This window comes from Antechinus flavipes, chromosome 4, assembly GCF_016432865.1.
Source record: "Antechinus flavipes isolate AdamAnt ecotype Samford, QLD, Australia chromosome 4, AdamAnt_v2, whole genome shotgun sequence".
Taxonomy (NCBI): domain Eukaryota; kingdom Metazoa; phylum Chordata; class Mammalia; order Dasyuromorphia; family Dasyuridae; genus Antechinus; species Antechinus flavipes.
In genome coordinates, this window is record NC_067401.1 from 158302278 (window position 1) to 158316060 (window position 13783).

The window sequence follows — 13783 nt, forward strand, 5'->3', positions numbered from 1 at the left end:
AATAATATAATGGGAAGATTTGAGAGACTATCAAATGTTAAAATTTGTTAAAATCTAAGCAAATTATGTCTACTATTTGCTGCCCCCCCAATTTACCAATTTTCATTATAGGGTTGCTTTCTTAAAATTAATGTAAGATTTCACATTTTTTCTTAGTAGTTTTTTTTTTTTTTCTTTTCCTATTTGACTCAGCTCAGTGTGTTTAAAGAGCTTTTAAAATACTCTTTGTGATCTTGTGTTAGCTATCAAAAGAAAGTAAGGTTTGGTTGGCATGGCCTGTTCTTGATGAAACTATAATTATTCTTTGTTATAACTTCCTTTAGATATTTACTAACTATCCTTTTAAAACTATGTTGTAGAATTGTTCCAGGAATAAGACAAGTTAGCTCACTGGTCTATAGTTTTCAGAGTTTATTCTCTCTCTCTCTCTCTCTCTCTCTCTCTCTCTCTCTCTCTTTCTCTCTTTCTCTCTTAAAAAATTGGAGCGTATGTCCTTCCATCTTGTGATACCTTTCCCATCTCCCAAATGCTTTTAAAAAATCACTGTTAATGACTCAGCAGACACATTTGCCAGTTCTTTTGGTATATGGGGGCAATTAAGTGCTGTCTTAAGTACTTCCTTAATTTTCTTGGGTATTAACTTCTCATTGTCATTTTTGTTCTACCTTTTCCATTCCATAGATTTTTCTTATTGGCTAAAAATACATACATAAACAATTCTGCCTTCCCTCTGTATTTGATTAGTGTCATTGTCCAATTTGCTCCAAACATAATATCTCTTGTTACCATTAGCTTTCCCTGCCGGTTTCAGCTCATTCTGAGATTTCTCATTCATGACACTATTCTAAAGCCTTAGTGGCTTTTATAGTCAAACACCTTTACTTGTCTTTGCTTTAATCTTCTGTATAAGTCTTTAAAACCTAAAAAGAAATATATGTGAAAGCAATCTGAAAAGTAAAATACTATCACTAACAAAAAACATTAGTTGGTTGAATACTTTCTACAACCACTTTGGTTTCTTTAGCTAACTCCCCATTTTCTTCCTCATGAAAATTGAATCTCATTTTATATCTTTGTAATTTCATTCTTGAGAATTTCCTATCTTCCTGAATTTACTCCCTCTGTGGAATCTTTGGGATCTTACCTGTCCTTTTGCCAAACGCTTTGAAATACCATTGATCTCAAGAAGTTTAAATTTTATTGGGGAGGCATAATCTACATAGATAATTTATGGATACAGAAAAGGAGATTAGCATGTTTGATCACCGCCAAATTTCCTCTCCTTTATCATAAAATTTAAAATATACTAATCAAATCTTGTTCTGCCTCCTACCCAATAATTACTATTTCTGTAGAAAACATTCTCACTTAAGCATGTACTAGACTACATGAGGAGTTCTTGTATAACTGAACCTCTTTGGTAGTCTGGTAAAACCAATAAGAACCTTTCTCAGAATAATATTTTTAAATGCATGAAATAAAATACATGAGATTACAAAAGAAATTAATTATGCTGAAAAATGGCTATCAAAAATATTTTTTAAGTTCATCTATCCCGTGTCAGAATCTTTGAGCTAAGTGGGCTCTGAAATCCTTTCCAACTTTCATTTTCTGAAAAAAATTCATAATCTGATGATAGAAATCAAGGCTAATCATCAATGAAATCCTTTCCCCCAAACTCCATCATATTTCTAAGGATTTTTACTAATTGCACCAAACAGTGATTAATATTTGAAAGCAAAAGTAGAAGGGAGAGGGATGAAGTAGGAAAATTAAAAAAGGAAGACTAAATCAGTAAAATAAAAGCAAGAGAGGGAGAGGGTATTAGAAAGCTAGGAAAGAAAAATCACTAAAATATTGGCAGGGTCACCACCACTGTATATAACAATTTATTCACACATCAGAACTTAGTGGATTTCAGAGGAAAAGTATTACCCTCCTTGAATGTACATATAAATCCAGAACATTTACTGTACTTGGTTTTCTTTTCATTCATTTGACATAAACAAGTAATAAAATTCTGGCCTGAGCTTTTTTAATTGAACATTTCATAGAATTCATTTGCCTTTTTATATACTATCTTACATTTAAGATTTAAGACTATTTAAGTTAGCATTCAAACCTATAAGCCTTAAATTAAAACTTTATATTCTTTCAATGTAGCTCCTCTGTCCACGATATTGACTAATCGTTTTGGCCATCGTCCAGTGGTAATGGCAGGAGGACTGCTTGTCAGTGTGGGCATGATGGTGGCATCCTTTGCACAAAATGTTGTTCATATGTACATAACTATTGGAATAATATCTGGTAAGTGTTACTTTGAATTTAAATGTGGGGTGGGAAGAGAAAGGAAATGTCACTCAAAGTCTTTTAAATTTAAATAATATAAGATTTATAGGTATGACATATTAAATATTCTATTTGATTTTTTTAAATTTTCCAGAGGATCCTTTTCCTAAGCTGATTAAAATCTACCAAATTCAATAATATCTTCATGAGAAGCCATCTTTTATGATCTCCTTGTCTAGAATGAACTCTTGGTTAAAAAAGCTGATAAATCTTATTTTCTTGTTGAAAAAAAAGAAATCTTTAAAAACAGTTTAACATCAGTGTGTTTTGTTTGTTTTTTGATTATCATGGTACTATTTGACATCTGTTCACAGGTTTGGGATTCTGCCTTAGCTTTCTCCCTACTATCACCATTCTGTCACTATACTTTGAAAAAAGGCGGTCCCTTGTGACTGCAGTTGCTTCCACAGGAGAATGTTTTGCAGTGTTTGCTAGTGCACCAGGTAAGTGTGCCAAAATATTTTTATAAATGAAAAGAGAATAACAAAAATCCATCTCTGTCTGTTACCCTTTAGGATAACACAATAAATAGAGCACTGGACACAATAAATAGAGCACTTTTGGAAAACCTGAGTGCAAATTTTACTTCAGACATTTACTAGCTGTGTGACCCTGCACTTAACTACTCAGCTTCAGTTTTCTCAGCTATAAAATGAGGATAATAATAGTTCCTAACTTCCAAGATTGTTTAGAGATTCAAATGAGATAATTTTTTTTTGGGGGGGGATAATATTTATAAAGCACTTGCATGGTGAGTAGTGCTACCTTCTCCCTCATCCCCAATCCCTTTGTCTTTCCACACTAAAATTCCCTGGCCACTACTCCTTTATGTCTTACGTGGTTACCTCACTTCCTCAACTATAACTGGGAGTAATTATAGTATGTACCTACCAGGGTGGCTATGAGATGTTTGTAAAAAAACTTAGCACAGTTCTTCACACATAATAGGTGCTTAGTAAATGCTTGGTTTTTCTCCTTTCCTTCCTTACACAGTGTAAGCTCTTGTTCTCTCTAATATCATCCCAAATCAATCTCCAAACAAAATATTGGGTAGAAAATATAAAATATTTTGGATTCTAAAAATTGTTTTCTCTCCATTGACTCAAATAATCTAGACCAAACTGCATGAAGATTATACCATGAGATCTAATAAAAGAATTCACTTGAGAAATACAGAATTAATTTTTGGCATAGCCATTGTCTTGATGCATGAGCCTTTTCTCCTCCAACTCCGTTAAAAATATGTAGAATCAATCCAATAATTGTTTTTCTTGAGTCTAAAAGATTTTGAACTACCCAATGATAAAAGATACCCTGATTCTTCATCAGATCCACTAATAAAGGGGAAAGAGACATGGCCAAAGTAACATATAATTCAAAAACTGTAATATAGCAAAATTTACTAGGTTCCTAGATGATAGGATTTAGAAGTAGAAAGAATAGTAGAAGTTGCCTAATTCATCTCCTTCATTTTAAAACAGACCCATAGAGGTAAAGTAATTTGAACAAAATCATGCAGAAAATAAATTAGAGTCAGAATTTGAACACAGATTCTCTATCTCCAAATGGTTGAGGAATCAGATCCACCAAGTCATCATACTAGTTAACAGTGAATTATGATAGATGTTGCACTCAAAAAGAACTCTACTACAGCAAAGCACTAACTACTAAAATTGTATTGAATATAATTTATTTTGAAATATTACTGCAGCATTTTTTCAGGGTTATTATTTTGAATATCTGTCATATTTTATTTGTCTGGACAGACTAGCTAAAAGAAAATTGCAATTAGTGGAACAACAAGCCACAGTTTACTGTACTTAGTTAATACTCTCTCAAAAATTGTTCATTTCATCTCCTAGGAGCCTCTAATAGTAACAGCCTAGAATTCAACTCAATGACAAGGAGAGAAAAAATCCTAGTCTACTTTGATTTTTTAAAAAATGGATAGATAACAATAGTTTTTGAAGCTGGAAAGAAACTTAGAAATCATCAAGTCTAACATACAGTTTTTTTTTTTTTTTAAATATAATACTGAAGCATAGGGACAGTTAAATGGCATAATGGATAGAGTACTGGCCCCAGAATCAGGAGGGCCTGAGTTAAAATCTGGTCTTAGACACTTACTTATTAGTTTTGTGATCCTGACAAGTCATTTAACTTGGATTGCCTCCCCAAAAAGAAAGAAAAGAAACCGAAGCCTAAAGATGTAAAATGATTTTTCCAGGATTTGACAGTTAAAAATGAGCAGAATAGAATGTGAATCTGATTGGAAATGAAACATGCTTTCCACTATGACACCACCTCCAAAAAGTGTTTGTATATGTATGTGTGTTGATTCTTTTCCAATAGTCTTTGGGTCATGGGGCACTGAACTAAAAGGTTGTGACTAAAGTTAAATTCCAATCATTGTTTTCTTATCTTTAGAGATTAATGCTCCAAAGAAACTTATTTTTAATATCTCATTGATCATAGATTTTAAATCTAAATTATTATATAATTTAAATCTTTATAACAACTATGCTGATTTCTAAATCCTCGCCTTGCTTTTCAAAGTTTTTTGTTTGGTTGGGTAGCTGAGTGGGTGTTTTGCTAATTTATTACCTAGATTCTTGGAATTGAAAAAGACTTTTCATCTAGTCTAATCTCTTACCAGATACAAGAATACGCATAAAGTAATGAGAAATTCAGTACCTATTTTTACATAGTCTTAACTGTTAAATAAAGTTATTTATGGTATTGAGGCAGAATCTAACTCTTTAGTTTTAACTTTCTGATCCCAGTTCTGTCTTGAGACAAACTAAATTTAATTACCCATCCTTCTAGCAGTTTTTCATATGTTTGAAGATAGCAATCACATATATTGTCTTATTAAAAAACAGTCAGTATAGGGCATTGAAAGACAGTAGACTTATGTTCAAATCCCAGATCTCCTATTTGCTATGTTTATATCATCTCAGGCAAGTTATCCAACCTCTCTAGCCTTGTAAAATTAGGAAGTTGGATTAGATGATCTGTCTACATTCACTTCCAGATCTAAATCTAGGGCTATGAATTATAGTGCATTTCTTCTTCACCTAAACATTTCTTCTGTTGAATTTGTCAGTATTCTTCTTCTGATATCCAGAAGTAAACACAAAATCAATCCTAGCATTTTCAAGTCTTAGTTGGATCCATATCTGAAAGAACTCCTTGATCTAAAATATTCCACAAGCAGTCATCTAACCTCTGAAGAATTCACCAACACTTTGTGACAGCTCTAATTGTAAAATTTTCCTTGATTTAAAATCTAAATTGGCTTCTTTGAAACTTCCACGCCTGTTTTTCTGGTTTTTCTCTCTAGAACCAAACAGAAAAAATTCCATCCTTAATGACAGTTCTTAACATATCTGGATATAGCTCTCATGTCACCCTGTTTCTTTTTTCATGTTAAACATGTTTCATGTTTTTCATGTTAAAGTCCCAAGCTCCTTTACCACTCTTCAAATAGCACGAGTTACAGGACTTTCCTAGATCCTTCCCACCTCAACAATTCTCCATTGTTTCAAATATTAAAGATAGTAGTTCAGTAATCTTGAAAGAAGTTTCATCAGCTTCTCAGTGTACTTTCTTAACTAGTAAAAAGGGACTGTGTCTTCCTTATTCCAGGAAACTAAGTTTCTCTTAATGTAGCTCAAGAGATGACATGAACTTTTATAGCAGACTCTTATTCAAGTTATGATTCACTGAAACTTTCTCACCGTGCCTGTCCAACCTGTATCTCTAAGGTTGATTTTTGTTATTGTTTTCAAATATAAAACTTTACATTAATTCCTGTTGGATGTCATAAAATTAGATTCAGCTCAGTGCTCTAATTAACTAAGTCTTTTGGAAACTGACTCTTATCTCCCGGTGTTTTTATTACCTCTCTCTATTTGCATCATCTGCAAATCTGATGAACATGTATCTGTCCCTTTATTCAGACCTGGTTAAGATTGTTAAATGGTTCAGAGTCAAGCCCAATTTCCTGGGGCACTCTACAGTAGACCTGCTTCCAAAGTAACTCCTAAAGACTGATCTTTGAGTATAGACAGCTAGCCAATTCTGAATCTATTTAATTATATTATCTCTAGCTCAAATCAAATATTTGAGGGGTGGGGAGAGAAGGGGTTTATAAACTGAGTACATTTTATTAAGCACTTTGCTCAATTCTAGGTAAACTATCTTCCTACAGTATTTCTCTGATCTACTAATTTACTAATTCTTCCAAAAGAAAGGAAAAAAAGGTTATTTTGGCATGACCTATTCTTGGTGAAGTCATGCTATATCTTCCTAATCACTGCTTCCTTTTAAAGATATTCACAAATGTTCTAAAATTTTTCCAGGAACCAAAAACTATCTAAATGGCTTATAGATTGCAGAATGTATCCTCTTTTCTATTTTGAAATTCAATATGATGTCTTTGTCCAGATCATTTTATAGGTGAGGAAATTGAAGCAAGTGAATGAATAATTTGAGACCAAATTTGAATTTGGGTCTTCCTGACTCCAGGAAGTGACACCTAGCTGTTCTCCTATACCATTAATAAGCATGTAAAACATGTGTTATGACTTTCTTATCTGGACCTCAATTTCCTCACATGTATTGACTAAAATCAACCACCTTTAATATTAAAACTTTTACACTGTTTATGGGCAATCACAGGCAAATTAAAATCAATGAATTATAAATTAAAAAATGAGAATAGCTTTAATTTTAACAGTCTCTAGTATGCATTATTGACTTGGTTTATCCCTTCCGTCTTTGCCAAATAAAGTGTAAATCCTCAAGACCTTTTTCTTTTGGAGCCGAGGCAACTTCCATTTTTTGCATAAATCTTTTATAGATGGTTTTTGTCTGCACATTTAAAAATCCTGAAAGCTAACCCCAGTAGAATAAAGAAATGGGCAAAACTTTTATTTTCTTTTCTTGAGTTATATATTTCACACCACTTTTTATATTTTTATTTATTTATTAAAAGAATGTTACCTAGCACATAGTCTCAAATATAAAGGTTATCTTTTAAAGTTTATTGCTCAATCATTATTTGTATTTCTCTTGAAGTTTTCTTATTAGGTCAATTATCAATTTTGACTTTTGTTCTTTCTTTTCTTCCAAATATTCAAGCTATCACAGCTTTAAAAGAAAAGATTGGTTGGAGATACAGTCTCTTTTTCGTTGGTGTGCTACAGTTAAATATTATCATCTGTGGAGCCTTGCTTCGACCTATTGTAATCAGACCACCTGGAACACCAAAAGAACCTTCAGTTGAAAATCGGAAAGAAGTACAATATATGCTTGAAAATGAGAAAACACACACCTCAATAGACTCCATTGACTCAGGAGTAGAATTAACTACCTCACCTAAAAATGTGCCTACTCATGCCAGTGCAGAACCTGAGCCAAAGACTGACATAGAAATCTTGGTAAAGTCCAGTGATACAAATGCAAATGAAAAGGCTTCATTATTGGACTTTTCCATTTTGAAAGAAAAGAGTTTCATTTGTTATACACTTTTTGGTGTATTTGCTACACTTGGATTCTTTGCTCCCTCTTTGTATATCATTCCTCTGAGCATCAGTCTGGGTATTGACCAGGATCGTTCAGCTTTTACATTATCTGCAATGGCAGTGGCAGAAATTTTTGGAAGAATGAGTGCTGGTTTTGTCCTTGATAGAAAGCCCATTCGTAAGATCTATATTGAGCTTATCTGTGTTATTTTGTTGACTATATCTTTATGTGCCTTTCCTTTTGCTTCTGCATTTTGGGGTCTTATAATATGTAGTGCATTTTTTGGGTTCATGCTTGGAACAGTAGCAGGCACTCATATTCCTCTACTAGCTGAAGATGATGTAGTGGGAATTGAGAAGATGGCTTCTGCAGCTGGAGTCTATGTCTGCGCTCAGAGTATATCAGGACTTGCTGGACCACCCCTTTCAGGTAACATAAATGTATATCTTACTCTCTATAAAATGTGCCATTAGCTCTGTGGATTCTGTATTATATTTATCACTACATCAGAGCCTTAGGTTTTAAGAGTTGAAAAGGACCTTTGAGATTAACTAATTTGGATTCCATGTGTATGAAGTAACTTGATCAAAGTCACAGATTGAATAATGGAACAATCAGATGGAATTCAGATACTCAGGGCTCCTTCTGCCATGTTGTATTGTTGGCAAGAAAAAAGCTCTTGTGGAAATTTCTTCATCAAAACTGAATGGTGGCTTATCTCCGCTCACACAATTAAAACTTGAACCTAGGTATTCCTGATTTCAAAGCCACCCTTTACCTGCTTTTCATCTGACTAATAGAATAATGTAAATTAGAAGATTTCAAACAATTTTCTTTCTCAAAAAGGTTGTTACAAGTCCTGGATATGTAGTTGTATCCTTCTACTTGTTGATCTATTACTGTAGGATAAGACCTTGGTAAAAGGGATATGGCCATAGTTTATAGCATTGAGATACAATAGAAACTTACTGAGGTGATACAGTAAATCATTAAATGTGATTCAAAAATGTGTTTTCTCAAAGATGTGTAAATATCTTTGAGGGAAGAAATAGATTTATTGGTTTGGTTACCAAAAAAAAGTTTGCAAGGAGGAATTCTTCTATTTTCTTATTTTAAATGACCTTCCCTGACATAAAAAAAACTCAACTATTTCCCTTTTTCTAGGTACAAAAAATTTTTTTTTTTGGGGGGGGGGAGAAAAAGGGGGTTGGGAGACTTTCCTTACATTATGGATGAACTTAATTGTTCTTGAAACTAATCCTATAGCTGTGACATAGCTTTTTTTCCTCCACTATTTCTTTTTTAAAGTTTCTCATTTTCTTTTGTATTTGACAAATATCAGAAAAAGAATAGAAAAAGAATTATATATGAAATCTATGTGTACTTTATGATTTTTAAAGTATATCTTAAATTTAACACAGTTGTACTAACATTGTCCAGTTTCTATTGCCCCTCTGCTCTCATCTATGTATTTTTGTATTTGTACATATTTTGTTAATTTGTATTTTGTTTTTTCTTTTTTGCCTAAATAGCACTGCCTCCTACTCCAGCCACAATTTTCCCCTATTAAAAAGTAAAAGCCTTCCTTTAAAATTAATAAGTATAGTCAAACAAAACAAATTCATATATTGGCTAAGTCTGAAAATGTCTCATTTTGTACCTGTAGTCCAGTACCTTTCTGCCAAGAAATTGGAAAGCATGATTTACTACTTTTCTGAAGTCATGATTGAGTTTTGCATTAATCAGAATTCATTATTGTTTCAAAGATTTTTTTTCCTTTATAGTAAGTACCATGGTCATTATAAAAATTTATTTCTTGGTGACTGAAGATTAGATCATTAATCTACATTAGATCATTCAACTCTTCCTGGTTTCTCCAAATTTGTTCCTTTCGTCCTTTCTTAAAGGTCAATAATATACATTACCTTAATATAGTATACTTTGCTCAGGCACTCCTCAACTGTTAAGCGCTTCTTCCCCCCTCCACCTTAGTTTCTTTGCTATAACAGAAACCACTGTTGTTTAAATGTTTTTTTAATCTATGTTTTTTTTCCTCTTGGTCTTTGATCTCTTAGTGGAGAGAAAGACCAATAATGGTAGATTTACCATTTCCATTTTTAATAACATAAAGCAGAAAAACTAGAATGTTTTCTCAGTAAATGAGATTTGGGGAAAGGTATCTTCTATTTCTAAAAATTTTTCTTATATCATGTTTTCCTCCAGGTATTCTAGTGGATACCACCAAGAATTATGCTTCAGCTTTCTACTCCTGCACAGCTGGCATGCTACTAGCAGCTATTTTTCTAGCATTTGTGAGACCATGCAAAGTTGGATTATGTCAACATCCTCAAGATGAAGTGAAGTCTAACAGTCAGACCTCAAAGTCTTTACAAGATACACCTGAAGACTTTCTTGAAATGGACCTTGGGAAACATGAAAACAAAGGAAATAAGAAAAATAATGTAGTATGATAAGTTCTTCAAACATCAAAAACTGGGTTGATAGGATATTGAGGAAAAGGTGACTGACCACCTTTTCTTCCCCACTTTCAGAAATACATCTTAACAGGAATGTATATGTGAACAGGACTATCTACATCTTTTTGAAAAGGTTTCTTTTTCAGTTTGTTTTTAAGTTAGCTAAAAAAAACAAACAAAAAGGCTTCCATTCCATTCCATTTTAAGTTATTAGCTATATGAGGATGTGTTAGACTTTCATATTCCTGTTTTTAAAGAGGTGCTAAGCATCGGCCACATGTTTCCACAGCTCTAGTTCCCATGCGGTAAACTGGAATCTTATGAAATAAACGTAGCCCATGTGACAATGAGCAGACCATGCAAAAATTCTTAAGCATCACTAAAACTCCTTTTGTCTTTTTAGAAAAATGAATACATAGGCAAATATGAATTTAAAAATTTTTTAATAATGACTTTGGTGTTTTCATTTGGCAAATCATGGGCTCTTATTTTTCTAAATAGATTAATTTAATGTAGGATTTTAGACCAAATAGTTTATCAATAAACTAAGGGATTGTGAAATAACTAACAATAACAACTTGAATTGGATAAATGTGAAGATTACCACTTATTTTTATGGCCAGTTTTTACCATAAGTATTTTAATATAAAATACTTTTCCAGAATAGCATTCCCAAATAGATTTCCTGTTGTTTTGAATTATTCCTATATCTGTGATTATAGTATCTTAAATTTAAACTAGTATTTATTTTTAAATTATTCTAGGATGGTTAAAAGCTGATAGTTATTATGAGAAATTAAATATGAAAACTAGTAAAATTGCATTTTTACCTCCTTTCAGCTATCCTTTCAATGCCTCAAAAAACTTTTATTTTGTAAAATTACTGTCTTGAAAACCCAGGCTATAATGATTTCTCAATTTTGCTTTGGAATGATTTTACACAAACTGTGCTATTTTAAAATAGATAAAACCCCACTTGAGCAAGAACAGCAAACCACCTTACTGGATGTGGTTTAGTTTTTTAGTTTAGTTTTTTTTTTTTTTTAATCATTCATCTCCTAAAAATACTTGAGGATTTTCTTTAATCAGAATTGTATTATACTAAATATTTAAGGCATTTCTGATTTTTAAAAAAAAATACTGAATTGTTGAAAGATTAAGACACTTAGGACTATCATTGAGTTGCAAGATACTGTTTACATCTTAAGACTGGGTTGTTGTCTGTTGTTGTTTTTCCAGCTTACACTACATGGACAGTATTTCCTATTTCAAAGTTACTTATGAAGGGAAGTGTGAAGGGAACAGGGTAGGCTATGCTCTTTGCTTTGATTTATATAGAATCTCATTTGATCAGTGGTGGCCCTTGCTTGCTGGCCCCATCTTTTATATATCTCTACTGTTACTTTAAGACAACTCAGGGGAACAAACAAGACAAGCCTAACTTGGTTATAGGCACGCACATACACACACACACACACACACACACACACACACACACACAGCTGCATATAAAGTGGCATTCCTCATCACTTGCTCTTTTTTGTACAGCATTTTATCAGCAATAGATATACTGGACAATCTGTAAAATTTTGTGGGAGTGGGGAGGGAGTAGAGGAGAATGTAAATGCCCCCCCAAACAAGCACTCAACAAATGAAGTGGATATAGCAATTCTTTTGTCTCTGCTTGAGAACAATATTGAGCTTGTGGCTGTTTGTATCTTTATATTACTTCAGCACTTTATAACATAATCTTTTTCTTTTCCTAAAATGTCCAATACCAATTTCATGTTAATAACTGAAAAATCTACTCTTTGTACATTCTGAATGTAATGGCATGAATAAATATATGTATGTTTCGGCAATCTAATACTCTAGGTTTTTAAGTGGAAAAAATAAAAAAAGGACGTTGATTCTGGTATTACTAGAAAACAATGATATTTGCAATAAGTTCATGAAAATTTATTTTTAAAAGAACGATTTTTTCTATTAGTTGTCTAAGCCCTAAATCTTTTCAATAGTGGAAAACCTAATTTTGTAGTGTAAAAGCAAAGTGGTAAACAGCCTGAAAAGGATTAATTTCAAATAGACATTTCTTCCACTCAGCAAAATCTTTTAAAGGTTCATTTGGAATCTTTTCTTCTATTTCTGTATCTTATAATTGAAGCATATAAAGTGATAATACTCTTAAACCATTATCCTAGCAGGAGAATGAGTGCCAAAAACAATATAAAGATCAAGGATACAGCTCATTTTCAGTTACACAAAAGGACATTATAGTGTTCCAAGAAGGCCCAGGGTGTAAATGGCAGAATAGGATTTGACTCTGAGTGAATGAATTAAAAAATATTTATTAAGCACTGTTTTAAGTATTAGGAATACAGATGAATAAGACATTCCTTGCTCTCAGGGAGCTCACACTCTAATTGTAAGGTAACCCATAAAGTTTTAGCTGCAAGTTAGTTAGAAAAGTCCCGTGGGTGCCCTTTTTTAATGTCCTTTCCTTTGATAAGAAAGGGAAGGAAGCAATCATTTAAAGCAGTGGTTCTCAAACTTTTGTTTTCAGTATCTTTATCCTATTAAAAATTATTGAAGATCTCTCCAAAGCGTTTTTGTTTATCTGGGTTATATTTATAGACATTTACCATATTGGAAATAAAAACTATTTTTGAATTTGTAGACCCTCTAAAAGGGTTTCAGAGATCCCCAGGATTCTCTAGATTATACTTGGAGAACCACTGATTTAAAGTATGTATTCTGTGTTAAAGACTTAACGAATAATAGCTTATTTGATCTTCCCAACAGTTTTGGGAGGTATATGCTATTATTATTCCCATCTTAAAACTGAGGAAACTGAGACAGACAAGCTAAGTGACTGGTCCTACAATGACTAGTACTATATTTAAACTCAGGTTTTCCTGACTCCAGGCCAAAGCACTCTATCCCCTGCACCACTTAGATACTTTTGATAAAATCAAGTAAGTTTCTAATGTTGAATCATTTGACAATGCCAAAGACTCTAGTCACAAGCACTTTCCTTTCTGGATCTTCAAAAGCTATGGCTGAAGTTTTGGAAAAATAAAATGTTTATGATCACAAGATTAAAAAAGGATGGATGAGGGAACAACAGAACTTCTAGACTTCAAGTTATCTCATTAAACCAGTAATCATCAAAGGAGATACTAATTTTTTTTTTTTAAATTGGGCTTCAGAACAGTTCTACTTTGGGAAGAAATGCTCAATTGACAAGAAATGCTGGGAAAATTGGGAAGTAGTTTACCAAAATATTGTATATCAGCACTTTACATGACATAGATCTTCAATTTTAAAATAATCTATCACTTTTTTAAATGTAGGAAGATGGATAGAGAGGCATCATTGAAAATTATGGCTAAGAATGAGATTATAAATAAAATGGAAGAGCATAGGAT

General features: G+C 32.6%; 2 protein-coding genes across 7 annotated transcripts in view; one reads left to right on the forward strand and one right to left on the reverse strand.

Annotated features, from left to right (window-relative positions):
* Positions 1-12287, forward strand: part of SLC16A6 (solute carrier family 16 member 6) — a 94469-nt gene extending 82182 nt beyond the window's left edge. For both annotated transcript variants that reach the window (XM_051995244.1, XM_051995245.1), the window contains 4 exons: positions 2164-2307; positions 2664-2792; positions 7495-8307; positions 10102-12287. In XM_051995244.1, coding sequence (XP_051851204.1) covers positions 2164-2307; positions 2664-2792; positions 7495-8307; positions 10102-10349 — 1334 coding nt within the window. In that variant the 3' untranslated portion in view covers positions 10350-12287. The remainder of the gene's footprint in view (positions 1-2163; positions 2308-2663; positions 2793-7494; positions 8308-10101) is intronic.
* Positions 1-13783, reverse strand: part of ARSG (arylsulfatase G) — a 996823-nt gene that overhangs the window by 189195 nt on the left and 793845 nt on the right. The gene's annotated exons all lie outside the window — the stretch shown is intronic.